The sequence below is a fragment of the Mesoplodon bidens genome (assembly GCF_964165515.1).
Source record: "Mesoplodon bidens genome assembly, chromosome: 2".
Lineage (NCBI taxonomy): Eukaryota > Metazoa > Chordata > Mammalia > Artiodactyla > Ziphiidae > Mesoplodon > Mesoplodon bidens.
This window is the reverse complement of record NC_138177.1, coordinates 34303958-34318517: the sequence shown is the minus strand read 5'-3', so window position 1 is coordinate 34318517 and position 14560 is coordinate 34303958. Positions and strand designations below refer to the sequence as shown.

The window sequence follows — 14560 nt, the reverse complement described above, 5'->3', positions numbered from 1 at the left end:
CAGAATCAATGCAATCCCTATCAAAATTCCAATGGCACTTTTCACAGAAATAGAACAAATGATCCTAAAATTTGTATGGAAGCATAAAGGACCCCAAACAGCAAAAGCAATCTTGAGAAAAACAACAAAACTGGGGGCAAAATGCTCCCTGATTTCAAACAATATTACAAAGCTATAGTAATCAAAAGAGTATGGTATTGGCATTAAAACAGAAACAAAGATCAGTAGAAAAGAATAGAGAGCCCAAAATAAATCCACACATATACAATTAATTCATTTATGACAAAGTAGCCAAGAATACACAATGGGGACAAGACTGGCTTCAAAAAATGCTGTTGGGAAAACTGGATAGCCACTTGCAAAAGAATGAAACTAGACCACTATCTTATATCACACACAAAAATTAACTCAAAATGGACTAAAGCTCTGAATGTAAGGCCTGAAACCATAAAACTCCTAGAAGAAAACATAGGCTGTAAGCTCCTTAACATAGGTCTTGGCAAAGATGTTTTTAATCTGACACCAAAAGCAAAAGCAACAAGAACAAAAATAAACAAGTGGGACTATATCAATAAAAAAGCACATTTATTGCAGTATTACTTATAATAGCCAAGATATGTAAACAATCTGTGTCCATCAATAGATGAATGGATTAAGAAATTTTGGTATATACAATGGAATACTACCCAGCAATGAAAAAGAATGAAATCTTGCCATTTGCAACCACATGGATAGACCTGGATAGCTAATATGCTAGGTGAAATAAGTCAGACAGAGAAAGAAAAAATATCATGAGCTCTCTTATATGTGAAATCTGTAAATATATATAGGAAAAGAAGAAAAACAAACAAAAAACCCAAAAAGCTCATAGATACAGAGAACAGATTGGTGATTGCCAGAGGTGGGGACTGGAAGGGTGAGAGAAATGGGGTAAACTGCTTTTGGCTTGTTTGTGTTTTAGTTTAAAAAATGGAATTAAAAAAATAAAAATTTAAAATTAAATAAAAATCACATTTTAGATGAATATTTAGGAAAACAGGAAGGTGTTTATAGCTTGTTTATTTTAAAAACTATGTAAATTCTAAAACAATATATATACTTTGATCTAAATTTTATAAAATAACAAATATGCGCTTATTTTCATAAATGCAGATTCACAGGAAAAAGGTTTCTTAATTTTATATTTAACACATTTTCTACAATAAACAACCTCTCTGAGTCCATTTACGTATCTGTAAAATGGAACTAGTGATAATGCCTCCTTCATTTGATGATCAAATGCATTAATATAGGTAAAGCCTAATTACAGTAAACACTCAAAAATGTAAGGTGTTATTAATTATGGTTATTTTTATCTTGTTTTCTGCTGAATCTCCAGTATCTACAATGGAGCCTGACACACGTTAGACACTCAACAAATATTTGTTGAACAAACTGATTAATTAAGAATTATACACTTCATGTAGGACATTGGTAAAATTAAAATCAGATATTTTGGTTGGAATAGATCATAAGGGACATTAAATAAGAGTTAACCAGTTTTGACTTACACTCTGGATGACAAATCAAGAGCCACTGAGGGTTTTAAGTAGCAAAAGATAAGACATGGCAGAAGGTAACCTACTCAGATTCGCTTGTTAGAAAATTGTAATGATGATGCTAGAAAATTTTAAGTAATAATGGTAATGTAAGGACAAAAATAAGTTACCTAGTAAATAGTAAGTTGCTTGTTTCCATTCCTATATGGCCTGGAGGTTATTTAAAGGAATTTTGCACTGTTTGGAAAAGCCTAGAAAGCAAAGGGCTTGGGCCACCATGACCCCCAGAACTTCAAAGAAACAGGCCCAGCACTGCCACTGACCTGAAATCAATCTGGGGCAGCAGGAGCCTCCTTCCTAAGGAAGTTTCCTTTATCACCACAGCAAAATGTAACATTGCTTTAAGCATTCATTACCTACTGCCTGGGTGGTTAGCTATTTTCTTGCTAAAAAAGTAATCCACAAGGGCTAGAAAAAAAGCTACCTGGATAGCCAAGCTGGAGTTCTAGTGTGCCTTTCAGAGAGCGGCCAATGTATTTTGGGTCCTCATGCACATCTCCCAGGACAACCCTGCCTCATCCCAACTTCCCCAGACTCTCCCAGGCCTTAATCCAGACCCAAAAATGGCTAAGGGGAGCCAGCCCAGCAGCCAACTGAGAATCCAAAAGGTGGTTAATACTATTCTAGTTAATAGAGCAGACTGAGGAGAGTGCTAGACTCTGCTAGACTCTGCTCCAGGTCTTCACGGCCTCACATCTCATTCATATCTCCATTTGCTGTAATGTGGAGTCCTCTCCCAGCCCCCAACTCCAGAGTGAAACTGCTCTCTCTAAAGTCTCTGATGATTTTCTAACTGCTTCATCCAATGAGCCCACTTCAGGCCTGATGGCTTAGTGGGTGCTCCTATGCCATCTGACACTTTATCTCCATCCTTCTCTCTTTTCCCCAGTTCTGCTGCCTCCCAGGCCTCCTTCAGTCTCTCTCGTTTCTGGCTCTCCTTCTCTAGCCTCGAGGAATTCTCAGGCTCACCGAGACAGGACTGGCCCTCCTAGAGGCCGAGCTGTAATGGTATAGTTACAGGTCAGCTCCCACTGGACAGTGAGCACCTTCCAGGTACAGCCCCTGCCTTACTCATTCTTGATTCCCCAACACGTGACATAATGCCTGATACTTCACCTAATAGGAACTCAATAAATGTTGGATGAATGAATAAATGGATAAATTAACAAATAGAAACCCAAAAAGGTATGTTTCTTTTCTAACCTGCCCAACATGTACCGCAATTACTTGTATCAAAGTTAGCAAATGCTGAGTCACTGCTTGAATGATGATTCACTAACTGATGAAGTTTTAAGCTCTGTGACTTCCCACTCTGATCAGCAACTGGACTTCTAATCCAGAACTGAGCCGCAATGACTGGTCTTGATATCCCAATTGGTTGCCATGGCAATGCTTCAACTTCAAAATGCTCTGAAATTTTGGCTTCCAGTGACTGTATTGTATATCTGGGCAGAACAACTTTTCTCTACGACTCACTTCTGACTCATAAAGAGAATTGGGATGCTTTTGTTTGCCCACTGGGCTTTATTTCCTGGATGTTCTCTTTTAAAAAAAATCCAAAGAGTAGGATTATTTTAAGGCAGGTAATGAAAATGACAAGGAGGGGATGCTATTATTTTGGGGGCACAAACTTAACATAGAGCTATGCTTTCTAGAAGGTGCTAGGGTCATGGGGTGTATGATGTGAGCAGGAAGGGATCTGATGAGCCCCCAGGGTAACCTAATCCCATGTACTGGAGCACGGAAGCATGGAATTTATGCACTTGTTTATGGCAGCAGACACTGAAGCTAAGGGATGTTCGGGGTATTCAGGCTCAAAATCCAAGCTAACATGCTGCCTTCCTCTCCTGTTTATTTTGCCTCCTCAAGGCATGGACTAGGATGGGAACAAGGAGCAGACCTACTGGAACACACGTCCTGAATGACTCAGATGGGCCGCCAGCCCCAGAGGAACAATAAAGTAGAGCACAAAGGAGGGAGCAGGAGGTGAGGAAAGACAAAGCATTGCCAGTGATGGGCAAATGGAGGAATGTATTTGGGCTGCCAAAAGTGATTCCTACTTTCCAGCTTCACCCCTATTACTCTTAAATATATCCAACCTGACAACCTGTGCTCCACCCAAGAACTACACCGAGAGTGCCCGTAGCTTTCCATCATCATCCCTGAGGACTGAGAGGACACACAGCCGACAGAGAATGAGGAGAGAGCGGCCAATGGTGGCATGTGGATCAGCTGGGACCCCTCCCCACTGCACTGTCTCCCTGAGGTTGCAGACACAAAGAAGGGAGACGGTAACTGAAGGTGGGGATGAGGACAGGAAGAGCAATAACCGGTGTCAGGCACTGAAGCTGCAACGTGATAAGGAGGATGATCACACAGTCATGCTCGGAGGAAACACTTCTGTGCTGCCAGCTTGAAGTGAGTCTCCTTCCCCAACCTAAACCCCAAGACACCTGGATGACTCCAGAATCCCAGATCTCATCCTTGCGAGTCAGGCACCAGGTCCTGAACAGAGTGGGCCAGAGTGGGAGATGGCAGTGCTTAAGCACCCAGAGCTGGAATCCAGGCAAAAGTTCAGGACATTATAGGGGTGCTATATGGCCTTTATTTTCCCTTCTCCCCTCTGTTTCTCCTCTTCTTTTCTTCCTGAAGGAGCTGATGCATCAGAATCCGATGCACTGTGACTTTTGAGGGCCTGAGTGTTCCCCATGTGCATGTCACTTGGGGCTCATGCAGGTGGAAAGTCATAGAAAGTAATGCAGTTCAGGCCAAAGGAGAACTCCCACCATACAGAGCCAGGCTCAGGGAAGAATGGGCCATCTTAGGATGCCCTTGAGTAGCTGGAGGACAGAGCTTGATGATAGCTCGCATCTCAACCAGTAAGGCCTCCCTCTGATTGTAGAGGCCTCAGCACAGAGGTCCATGTGTCTACTCATTGTACAAGACAACATCACATTTCTCAAAGACTACCCAGGTGCTATCAGATGCAAGCAATGGCCAAGCCCTAGTCTTCAACGAGGCCACAGAAGTCTTTTTAATTTTAGTGGGTCAAAATATAAAACCAAACCCTCATGCATTCCTGGGAATTGCAAAATGGTGCAGCTACTCTGGAGAATGGTCTGGCAGTGCCTCAAAATGTTCAACATAGTTACCATATGCAATTCCACTCCTAGATGCCTACTCAGCAGAAATAAAAACATAAACCCCCTTGTGTACGGTATTCATAGCAGCACTATTCATATAGCCAAAAAGTGGAAGCCACCAAAATGTCCATCAACTGGAGAATAGATTTTTTTAAAAAGTGACATATCTAAGGAATACTACTCAGCAATGAAAAGGAATGAAGCTCTGACGCATACTAAAACGTGATGAACCTCAAGTGAAGGAAACCAGATTCAAAAGACCACATATTATATGAAATGTCCAGAGTAGTCAAATCTATAGAGACAGAAAATAGATTAGTGGTTGTCTCTGGTTATTGTGGGTATGAGGAGGAGAGGGAAATGGGGAGTGACTACTAATGAGTAAGGTGTTTCTTTTGGGTAGAATGAAAATGTTCTAAAATTAGATTGTGGTAACAGTTGCACAACTCTGTAAATATTCTAAAAAACATTAATTGTACAGTTTAAACAGGTGAACTTTATGGTATAAAAGTTTTATCTCAATATGCCATTTATAAAAAAAGAAAACATAGTTGACCCTTGAACAACACAAGGGTTGGGGCACCAACCCTCCATGCAGTCAAAAATTCATGTATAACTTATAATAAGTCCTCTGTATTCCCAGTTCCTCCATATCCAGGTTCCACATCCTCAGATTCAACCAACCACGGACCAGTACTGTAGTATTTACTATTGGAAAAAATTCCACATACAAGTAGACCTGCACAGTTCAAACTCATGTTGTTCAATGGTCAACTGTAAATAAATAGAAACTCCATCTGGAATGCTCATACAAAAACCATCAGGACTTGTTTTTTGCAGGAAATTTCTGGGAAGTTTTGTTTTCACTTGAATAAAAGGTGTTTCCCTACCACTGATACTGTCAGTCTCTCTGTAGGTATTATCCTGGATAGGGTAGGACTAGGAAGCAAAGAAAAAGAGGCCTATGGAAGAAGCATGGCATGCAGGAAGAGTCCTGAATACCAGGTGCTGGCAAACTATGGCCCACAGGCAAAATTGGGACTGCCACCTGTCTTTGAAAATAAAGTTTTACTAAAACACAGCCATGCTCATTCATTTACATATTGTCTATGGCTGCTTGCATGCTCTAACGCCAGAATAGTTGTAACAGAGACTATGTGGCCTGCAAAGCTTAAATTTTTTACTACTGTGCCTTTACAGAAAAAGCCTGCCTACCCTGCTCTAGATTCATGAGTCTACTTAAGTCTTGCTGCTTAAATCAAGGTCCACATGCTAGCAGCAGCAGCACCTAGGAGCCTATTAGAAATGCTCCCCGAGACCTACTGAAACAGAATCTGCATTTGTGTTAGTTAGTTGTGTTAGTGCAAGAAGCAGATGCCAAGATGGGGTTCAACATACAAGGATTTTGTTAGGAGAGACAACTAGGAGAGAAAACAGGGAGGGGGCCTGAAAAGACTGGGAGAGCCATCAGTTCATGGTACAGGTCTGACCTGAAGGAAGGAAAGAGAGAAGATGAAGTGGAAGCATTGTAAACTGCTACACAGTCTAAAGAATGATCTGCAAGGCCATCACGAGTCCTCAAGGCAGAGACAACTATCAGAGGAGATCTGAATCTCTCAGGAACTGGTTTTCCTTATCCCTGCCACACCAAGGCATGTGGCCTCAGTGCAAATGCAGTGACAAATTCAGAGCACAGCACCTCTGTCCTTGGGCAAGGAAATGCCCCAGAGTTGGCATTCTCATTGCCTCCGCTGCAAGGTGTATTCCCATAGCAGCAAGGACATTTTGAGAAAAATACCAGGTGATCTCTATGCATATTTAAGTTTGAGAAGTAATGCTCTAGAGCAGGATTTGGCAAACTCTACAAAGGGCCTCATAGTAAATATTTTAGGCTTTGCAGGCCATACATTCTCTGTTGCAACTACTCAACTCTGCCATTCAAAGTGGGAGCAGCCACAGAGAACACACAATCAAATGGGGGTGGCTGGGTTCTAATAAAACTTTATTTACAAAAACAGGCTTCAGCTTTGGACCTGATATGGCCCAGAGGCCAAAGTACACCAACATCTGCTCTAGAGTTATGGGGTTTAAACTTTTTAGAAGCAACTAAACTCTTTTTTTCATATGAAACAGGTAAGACAGGGGCTGCTCCTCTTGATGGTGGGCAGAGAGCCCTGTGCCCAACAGCTCCCCTCAAAGCTCCTGAGACGCCTCTGCAGGCAGCAAAAGTACAATTTGAAAGCCACTGCCCTGGTTCCCCACAAAGAGCCTCCAGTTACAGAAAGTAACTTCTTTCCCCCTTTTCTCATTCCTAGTGGGCATGAGCAACCTAAATTTCTACTTTATCTGTTCTACAAACATAGCTGAGGGTCTAACACTGTGCTAGATATTTTGGGATGACAAAAGTGAACCAGACATGCCCTTGTTTCCTGGGCAACTTTCAGTAAATAAAAATGAGACATGTACAGAACCTCTGAGGCAAGAAGCAATGTGCACCCCAGGAAACCACAGGTAAAGGGCTGTGCAAGTGGGGAAATGGAGGACATCACCTTCACACAGGGAATCAGGAAGACTCCGCGGACGAGGGGCAGTGAGCTGTGAAAGGAGGGGCAGAGTGACAATCTGTTGTACTTCTAAAACCAGACCTGGCCTCTCTTCTGGAGGGCTGTATCGTCACAGCATAAAAACTCTTCTATACACAGATGTTAACTTACAACCATCAGGACATATGGCTTGCCCATCATAGTGGGCAAACCCACCCCCAGAGACCCAACGACTTCACATCCATGGTTCTTCCATGCCAAGGGCGGGGTTGTATGACCTCACTACCTATCTGGGTCGAGATCAAAGAGCAGAGCTAACTGTGGAATAAAACGGGCAATTCCTCAGGGTCCCATGAAGGCAAACACTCTGACCTTGACCATCACTGCAATATAGGAAGAGGCAACTGAGGGTTGTAGAAACCTCATCTTCCAAGGAGCCCTGGGAAAGGTATAGACGTGGCTCTTCGTCTGTTACTGAATCCTTCTGGATAAAGGGCGAGATAGCACACATGGCCTTCCTTTTAAATTCTCTTTATATCTATGTGGATAGTTTTGTGTGTGAATCTGTGAAGCTCCACACCCCACACCAACAAAACTCCTCACCCTGAGGACGCCACTCCCTTACTGGGAGAAGGGGTTGTTACATCATCCTGTGAAATCTCATTTCTCACGTGTCATTCAAAACAAAAAGCTATCAATATGCCTTAAACAAGGTCAGCAGACGCTAGCTACCAGGAAATCCAGAGAGCTCTGAAAGTTATGTGAACTACATGACACGGACATATTTCTGGAAAGTGAGCATAGCTTCCATCATATTCTCAGAAGAGTGTATGACCCCAGAAAAAGCCTTGGACCATTGTCCAATGTATTAAATAGTATTGCCCACGCTAAAAATAATGATTTTTTTTTAAAAAAAACAGAGTCTTTTCAAGCCACTGATTCTACAGTGTTCTCAATCATCTTGAGACCATCTTGCAAAAAACCCTATTTACCATCATTCCTATTTTACAGATTAGCAAACTAAATTCCTAAGAAATTAATATCCTAACTGAGGAAGGATTGCAGGTTGGTGGGTTAACACCAAAGATGCATTGGTTAACACACTGCTCTTAGCAATGATCACCTCCCGCTGTTAATACCACTTCGTAAATAAATTCCACGGTCAAGCCTGTGTTGGGCACTTTACATACATGATTCAATTCAACATTGTAACAACTCTGCAAGACATTATCTCATTTCTCAATCTGAGGACACCAAAGCTCAGAAAAGTTTGATGGATTGCCGCAGGTCGCAGCACTGATTAAGTGTCAGATGGGGTCTGATTCCAGGTCTGTCTGACTCCCAAACACTGCCCTGGAATCTCCTCTGAAACTTGGATCCTCAGAAAAGGAAAACTCATCTTCAAGTCAGGGGCAGTTTCTTAGACATCTTTGTATTCCCCCCAGAGCCTTGCCCTGCTCTGCATGGCAAGGCACTCAATAAATATTTGTTGAGTGAAGAAACGTGGGCTCGGGCTCCAGTTCTGCCATGGACTTACTGACTCAGTCTCCTGCCTCTTGGAGTTGCAGGTGGTTACTCAGCTGGGCAACTTCAGGGAACATTTGAAATCAATTATGGGTGAGGAGGAACCTATTAAAAGGTCCTCTTCTGTGTATGTTGGGGTTGAAGGAGAGGAAAGGAAGTTGAGAAGGAGAGAAACAGGATGGTTTCAGGGTTGGGTGCTGGAGCTTAAAGATTTCACACGAGGATGGAACAGAATTTGGCTTAAGTCCACTGCTGAGTTCCAACAGCCTATCCAAATGGGATCCTGACCTCAGGCTACTCCTTGGTGGCCACAAATCCCTGAATTGCCACGCCCCTGAGTAGTTACTTTTATGGAGGCCCCTACACTGGAGCAACCACACAGTCTTTTCCTAGGCCCTCTTGCCCCACGTCAGAACTACAGGAGATTGGCAACTTCAGAAGGTCTAACTTTCAGGGGGCCCAGCACCATCACTCCCCCTCCAGGGACCAGAATCTTACCAGTGAAAGCCTGTGAGGCCTGCACTGTCCTTGGCTCTAAATGAAAGTATTCCAACAATCCATCCAGAATCCAACTTCCTATTTTGGAAGCACATGGGAGTTAGGGGTGGGGGGAGGGAGGTAACTCTAGTTGATCTTGTTTTCTTTACCAGATTCTACAAGTGCCAGTTAGTCACAACCCAAAGAATGCCACTTTAGCCCTTTCACATAGGCCCTGCAGAAAGACTTGTATGAAGCGGACCCTAAGGGATGCCTACCAACAATGCTCTGGGAGGGGATGATTAAATACCTCCCAGAGGCCTGGGGAAAGGACAGCCCTCCGAGAAACCACACATTCCCCACTGCGTGGCTTCCAAGCACCGCCTACTCTCCTGTGCACGAAGCAACGCTGCCACCTAGTGCCCTGTGTGGGAAGTATTCCCTGAGGTCTCCCATCTCAGGGGGGTTCCTCTACAAGGGCTGGTGCAGCTGAATCACTTAATATACCTGCCAAGGAGGAAATGCCCCAGGTTTGGTAGATGGAGAACCGGGAAACTGGGTCTATGTTAAGTAGGTAGAATCTGAGGTTTGAGAGCTGTTGGAAAAGAGTATGGGAGCCAAGTTCTGCAGCATCTTGGGTTATCCTCAGTGGAGCAGCAGAACTTCCATGGTTGAATTGTACTTAGCTCTCAGGAACACAGTTCAGTTGTGGTCATTCTGCACAGCTGAAGGCCAACCAGTCCAGGAGCAGGCAGTGACCAAATAAAAGGACCAGTGCTAGGGTCGGAGAGGGAATTTGGGCTGATCTGTTGGTAGGAGTGAGTAAATTAGCGAATCGGAGACCTTTATTCCGGGAGGAGGGCGGGGTGGGGGTGGGACTAGCCTTGGCCCTTCATGGTTCTCAGCCCTGGGGCCCCCAGGGGAAGTGTACGGAGCGGAGCACAATGAGTAGACAAGGATGCCTATGTCCTTGGGAACCCGGTTGCTAGAATCCTGAAGAATGAAAGCCTTGTTCCCAGCCCCCATCTCTCCCAGACTTTTACCCTAAATCTTTCCTGAATATTTTCTGATGTGCACAAATCTGAACAGAGATACAGGGTGGGAGGTGGAGAGGAGATAGACCTGCGTATTCCCTGCGCTCCACCTTCCTGGTGCAGACCTATAGGGGAAATACCAGCTCACCTGCAGGAACGCTTTGATTTGAAGAGAAAGAAACCTCCGAAGCTAGACTGTCTGCGAAAGAGTTCCTGCCTAATTTTACATGCTTAGGGAGGTTATGAGGATTCAGGTGGGCACTTTGGAGAAGGATCTGAGTGTGTGCTGTGGCAGGGTGGAGGTGGGCACAGGAGGGAGATGTACAGGCTTGCGGGGGGGGGGGGGTGTGAGGGAGGAGGTGCATCAAGGAAGGCCGTAATTGGAATCAAATCCTGACCCTGTTCTCCCCGCTGCAGAGCAGGAGACAGAAGGACATGAAAGGGATGGGAAGACCCACTGTCCAGAATCTGTTCCCTCAGGCTTGGGTTTTAACAACTCAAAGCACTGGTCTCTTAGAGCCTCCCTCCTATATTCCTGCTGGATCCTTCTCTGATTCTTCAGAGCCAGGGAACTGATCCCAGGTCCCTATGCCGCTACTGCCAGAGGAGGGGTAAGCAGAGTGGTAGGCCCCGGTCTAGACTGCAAGCACACAGTTTCCCTGGCAGATGGGTACTAGGAAGTGAGATTAGGCAGCAACAAGATGTCATCTGGGAAAAACTGTGAAGCTGCCAATTCTGATCAGATAATCATCTCATTATTTCTTCCATTTGGCCCCAGAATAAGGATTTCCTTCTACTCTTTCTCTGCCCCCACCTATCTTACAGCCCAGCCCCTTCTCTATCCCCTCCCTTCACCCTCTCCCACCCCAAAATAAAATCACGCAAAACCACAAGACTCTAGAGTGCTCAGTGTCTGGGAATCCCAGCTTCCAAAAGAGAAATCACAGCCAAAGAGGGGGAGACAGCGTGTCCGGAAGGGATGTTCCAGCAACACCCCATTGCAAGAGGCTCCCTCCTTCCAGATTTCTTTCTCCAGTCTGAAACTTATTTGCAGGCATCCAGTAACCTGAGAAGTTTTTAATACGGGGAGCTGTCAAGCCTTTGAGGGGTTCTGGAGTTCCATTCCCAGTCTGCCTCTGGCATACCTCTCATTCCTTCTGTTACCCCTCGATGTCCTAGGACTGGCAAACATCAAACGGTGTTGTGGACAATCCAGATTAATAAGACTTAAATGGTTCTACTAGGTGCCTAGCCTTGTGTGAGGTTCTGTCACGGGGGGCTCCAGAGGGATGATGAGAAACTGAATGATGAAGTATCACATCTAACCCCCAACCACCCCTTGCCTGAAACCAATCCCCCCACCACCGAAGTAAGGCAAAGTAGACATTCCTAAACCCACTCTTTTCTTTGTCTTTCTGGATGACTTCCCATGAAAGCCAAGATCTGGGTATAGAGTAAAATAAAGGTGGGTAGTGTTCCCAAACACTGCCCCTGATTAAAACTATAGGTGCATTTTAGGTCCCTTTTACAACGGCCAGGGCAAGAAGCCAGGGTCCTGGCTTGTGAGTGCCCACCTTTTCCAGTAGACCTTGCTCTTCCTAGGCTGGACTCAGTCATGATTTTTAGGACAAAGCAAAGGGGACTCAAGGACCTGGACAAGGTAGTAGCTTTCTGCTACATTCCAGGGCTGCTCAGAGAAAAGGAAACCAACCAGGACCCATTGGCTGTGTACCTGGCAGCCTTGTTCTCTCGCTGCCTAGCCCAGCCCAGGCTTGACTCACTGCCCAGGTCTTTACGCTTTCATGTAGTTTCAAAGTTGCCTGGGTATCTCATACTGGGCTATGAGAAATGGAGTGTGACACCTCTTCCCCACTGACAAAGGACCAGAGATCTTCCCCTTTAAAGAGGGATAAGAGAGTGAGCTGGAGGTCTCCTAAGTGCCAGCACAATGTATAGAACCACATGAGATCAATACAAGGGACAAATGTTCTTGTGGTTACAGAGTCATTAAGGTAGATGATGTCTGGAATCCTGCTGCGCACATGAATAAAGGCCCTTCCCCCTCTGTGCTCAGCCAGCCCTCCCTGGCCCTCCTGCTCTGTCCCTTTCCCCTCCTTGCCCCCAAAGACTAACCTCATCAAAAAAGGAAGCCAACCCTACCCCCACGGACTACGGAAAGCCCAGGAGTGGGTTATTACCTGCAATGATGGCTGGGCTGTTCTGTCCTCCCTCCGGTTTCACCCAGGCTTCCACTGTGAACGCCTCCCGGGGAATGTCAGCCAGCACTTCTGGACGCAGCAACAGCTGCTCCCGCCTCCCAGAGAAGTACAAAACAGGCAATCCTCCTTGGGGGCTAAAGGTCTCTGCTTCCCAGTCGGGGTCCCCTCCACCATTCTGGATGCTGCCCTCCGAAGAGCTGGTTCTGACCCCATGCATAAGGGGATGCTTAGACCAAGGTTGGAAGGGCCGGGGAGCAACACTGGGGTCTCCCTGCACACCTCCTGCCTGCCCCTTCGCCACCTGGCGACGACGCCTCGTCTTGGTCCGGCCCTTCCTTTGGGTCTCTGGTCCGGGTTCCTTCTGGCGTGGGAGGGTGGTGATCTTGGTGGCAGCCAAGGCTCCATGTTCTTGAGTCCCAGCCTCACCTAGAGGCTCCTTGGATCCTTGATCGCCAGGATAAGTGTCATCATCTCCCAGTAGCTCCGACTGCCCAATAGGACCATCCCCTACCCACAGGGCAGCTGGCCGCTCAGCCTCACTTGCCACTCCTGCACTTCCAGTCAGGTCTGGGGGAACAGAGCTCACAGCCATTCCCTCGGCATCTGGCTTACTGCGCCCTGCATGGTACGTTCCTTGATCCCCCGCAGGGTAGGGTCTCAGGTAGTTCCCAGGTCTGCTGGGGTAGACCCCAAAGAGGTGATGCTGAGGGGCAGCTCTGGGTCTTCTAACCTTGGCCCCCAGCCAACAGCGTTCTCCTTCCAACAGCACCTGATTCAGGTGTCCTCTTTGAGCCAGGGATCTCTTGCGTGTCCAGCCCAGCTCAGAGCTAACAGTACTGAGCTCCCACCCAGCCAGAATCACCAGGCTTATTCTCAGAATCTTTAAGCACATCATACCTCCGCTGGCTCTTTATACAGAACCAGAAGTCAACTTCTGGGTACCACACCAGGGTGATGGAGAGAAGAGAAAGAGACAGCTAGCAGTGGATTCACAGTCACCGGGCAAACTGTTTTGTTCACGGACCAAACTTTTTCAGCAGCCCCAAAAGAGAACCTCTTCTGGCTACCTGCGCTGGGTGCTGGGCCAGCGTGGCCTCTGTACCTCACCCACCGTATGTGTTTCCCTCACCCTTCTCCCTTGACCTCTCTCTCCTTGCTCTAGTTTAGTCCTTGCAGAATGAAGTTCGTTTCTCTGGGTTCCTGTGAATTTCTTCCAGAGAGCTCAGGTTTCTCTCTTTTTCTTTCTTCAATAGCCCCTCCCCTCGCTGATACTAGATGAGGGACACCTGGGCATGAGCCAAAGCCTGTCAAATACACACTCACTCACAAACACATACCGCTCACTACCTGAAGTCATTACAAAGAATCTGAGCTTCTAATTTTCTTTTCTCTCTCCTTCCCCCTTCCCTAGGAGTTACCTTCTCTTTGTAGTCTTTAACCTCAAATACATCCACCTTCCAATAAACTGCTAGAAAAACTGGTATACAGACACACAGAATTTGATGCTTATTATCTAAAAAGCCAAAAAGAATCTGGGGGCACAAAAATCCCAGCTGGTACTTAACCTTCACTCTCCAGATGTCCTCCTCAGCCAGCTCTCCATCCAGCCTCCAGTCTGCCTGTGCAGGTCAGAATGTTTCCCTCAGCTCCGTGCTTGGGGTTGGTGAGTGTTAAAGGTTTTTTGTTTGTTTGTTTGTTTGTTTTATCCCCTTCTAACTTGTTGCTGTGCTGTAAGTCTCCGTAAAGTTCTCCTTTGGGGTGCCAGTCTGGTGTCCTAGTAACCTTATGAGTCTGAGAGCCCTTGACTTCACCTTCTGTGAGTCTTGTGGGTCCCTGGGAAGATGGAAAAGAGAGCGAGAAGAAGAGCATAGCCTTCAGGGGACCTGTTCTCTCTGGTCCCTCCTGCTCCCCTTCTCTCCCTTTCTCTCTGCCTGTAATTATCTTCTTGTTTGTTTCATTTAAAGACAATGATGATGTCAAAGCTAATAAGTTCGGTGCATCTCTCCACCTACTCCCTGTCCC

At 45.8% G+C, this 14560-nt stretch overlaps 1 protein-coding gene across 1 annotated transcript in view; it reads right to left on the bottom strand.

Moving 5' to 3' along the window:
- Window positions 1-13433, bottom strand: part of PAPPA2 (pappalysin 2) — a gene marked incomplete at both ends in the record, with an annotated part of 293108 nt that extends 279675 nt beyond the window's left edge. Inside the window, one exon of the mRNA XM_081225317.1 lies at window positions 12518-13433. Within this exon, the coding sequence (XP_081081443.1) occupies window positions 12518-13433 (916 nt within the window). The remainder of the gene's footprint in view (window positions 1-12517) is intronic.
- Between the last annotated feature and the right edge of the window lie 1127 nt (window positions 13434-14560).